We start from the raw sequence: 1,025 nt of genomic DNA, 5'->3' as shown, positions 1-1,025 counted from the left end.
GAGTCACTACATTCTATCCTTTAAGGTGCCAGTGTGGGCAGGATAATTGTATTTTCAGCCAATGGATTCAGCTGGTCAACCTCCTCTCGGATAGCTATGCGGACGTCTCTGATCCTCTCCAGCAGCTGCTGTGTGTCGCTTCGAGCTTGCGGCAGAATCGCTCTGGTTCCGTCCGTGAGCCTCTTGGCCGTCTGCGCAATCAGATCGATCAGGTCATCGAACTCGGCGATGAAGCTGTTGACGTTGACGGTGCCGTCGTCGATTTCTTGGGCGTTTTCGTCGCTGACAGGGGCTGCGAGGTCGCTGAGAAGCTGGATGAACCTGCTGAGCAAGTCTTCGGCGTCGATTCGGTCCTGAGACGGCGTTGTGCTGGGGGCGGAGGCAGTGGAGCCAGTGGCAGCAGAGTCGCCTGTGGTTGATTCAGACGTGGAACCCGTTGTTGCGGAATCTGCCGTAGTTGAAACAGTTACCGTGATATCTGTAGTGGATTCCGCTGTAGCTGAATCAGCTGTAGTGGAATCGGTTGTGGTGACATCAATTGCAGTGGCATCGGTTGTGGTGACATCAGTTGCAGTGACATCGGTTGTGGTGACATCAGTTGCAGTGACATCGGTTGTGGTGACATCAGTTGCAGTGGCATCGGTTGTGGTGACACCAGTTGCAGTGGCATCGGTTGTGGTGACATCCGTTGTAGTGGCATCGGTTGTGGTGACATCCGTTGTAGTAACATCAGTTGTGGTGACATCAGTTGTAGTGGCATCGTTGTGGCATCGGTTGTGGTGACATCAGTTGTAGTGCATCAGTTGTGGTGACATCAGTTGTAGTGGCATCGGTTGTGGTGACATCAGTTGTAGTAGCATCCGTTGTGGTGGCATCGTTGTGGTGACATCAGTTGTAGTGGCATCGGTTGTGGTGACATCAGTTGTAGTGACATCCGTTGTAGTGGCATCGGTTGTGGTGACATCCGTTGTAGTGGCATCGGTTGTGGTGACATCTGTTGTGGTGGCATCAGTTGTGGTGACGTC

The 1,025-nt window shown here is 53.0% G+C and overlaps 1 protein-coding gene across 1 annotated transcript in view; it reads right to left on the bottom strand.

The window, feature by feature from the left end:
• Positions 1–718, bottom strand: part of LOC119592116 (mucin-22-like) — a gene marked incomplete at its 5' end in the record, with an annotated part of 1,088 nt that extends 370 nt beyond the window's left edge. Inside the window, 1 exon segment of the mRNA XM_037940936.1 lies at positions 1–718. Within this exon segment, the coding sequence (XP_037796864.1) occupies positions 21–718 (698 nt within the window).
• Positions 719–1,025: the final 307 nt, after the last annotated feature.

Source organism: Penaeus monodon, chromosome 29 (assembly GCF_015228065.2).
Source record: "Penaeus monodon isolate SGIC_2016 chromosome 29, NSTDA_Pmon_1, whole genome shotgun sequence".
NCBI lineage: Eukaryota > Metazoa > Arthropoda > Malacostraca > Decapoda > Penaeidae > Penaeus > Penaeus monodon.
The sequence above is the reverse complement of the archived record's forward strand: the minus strand, read 5'-3'. Positions and strand labels throughout refer to the sequence as shown.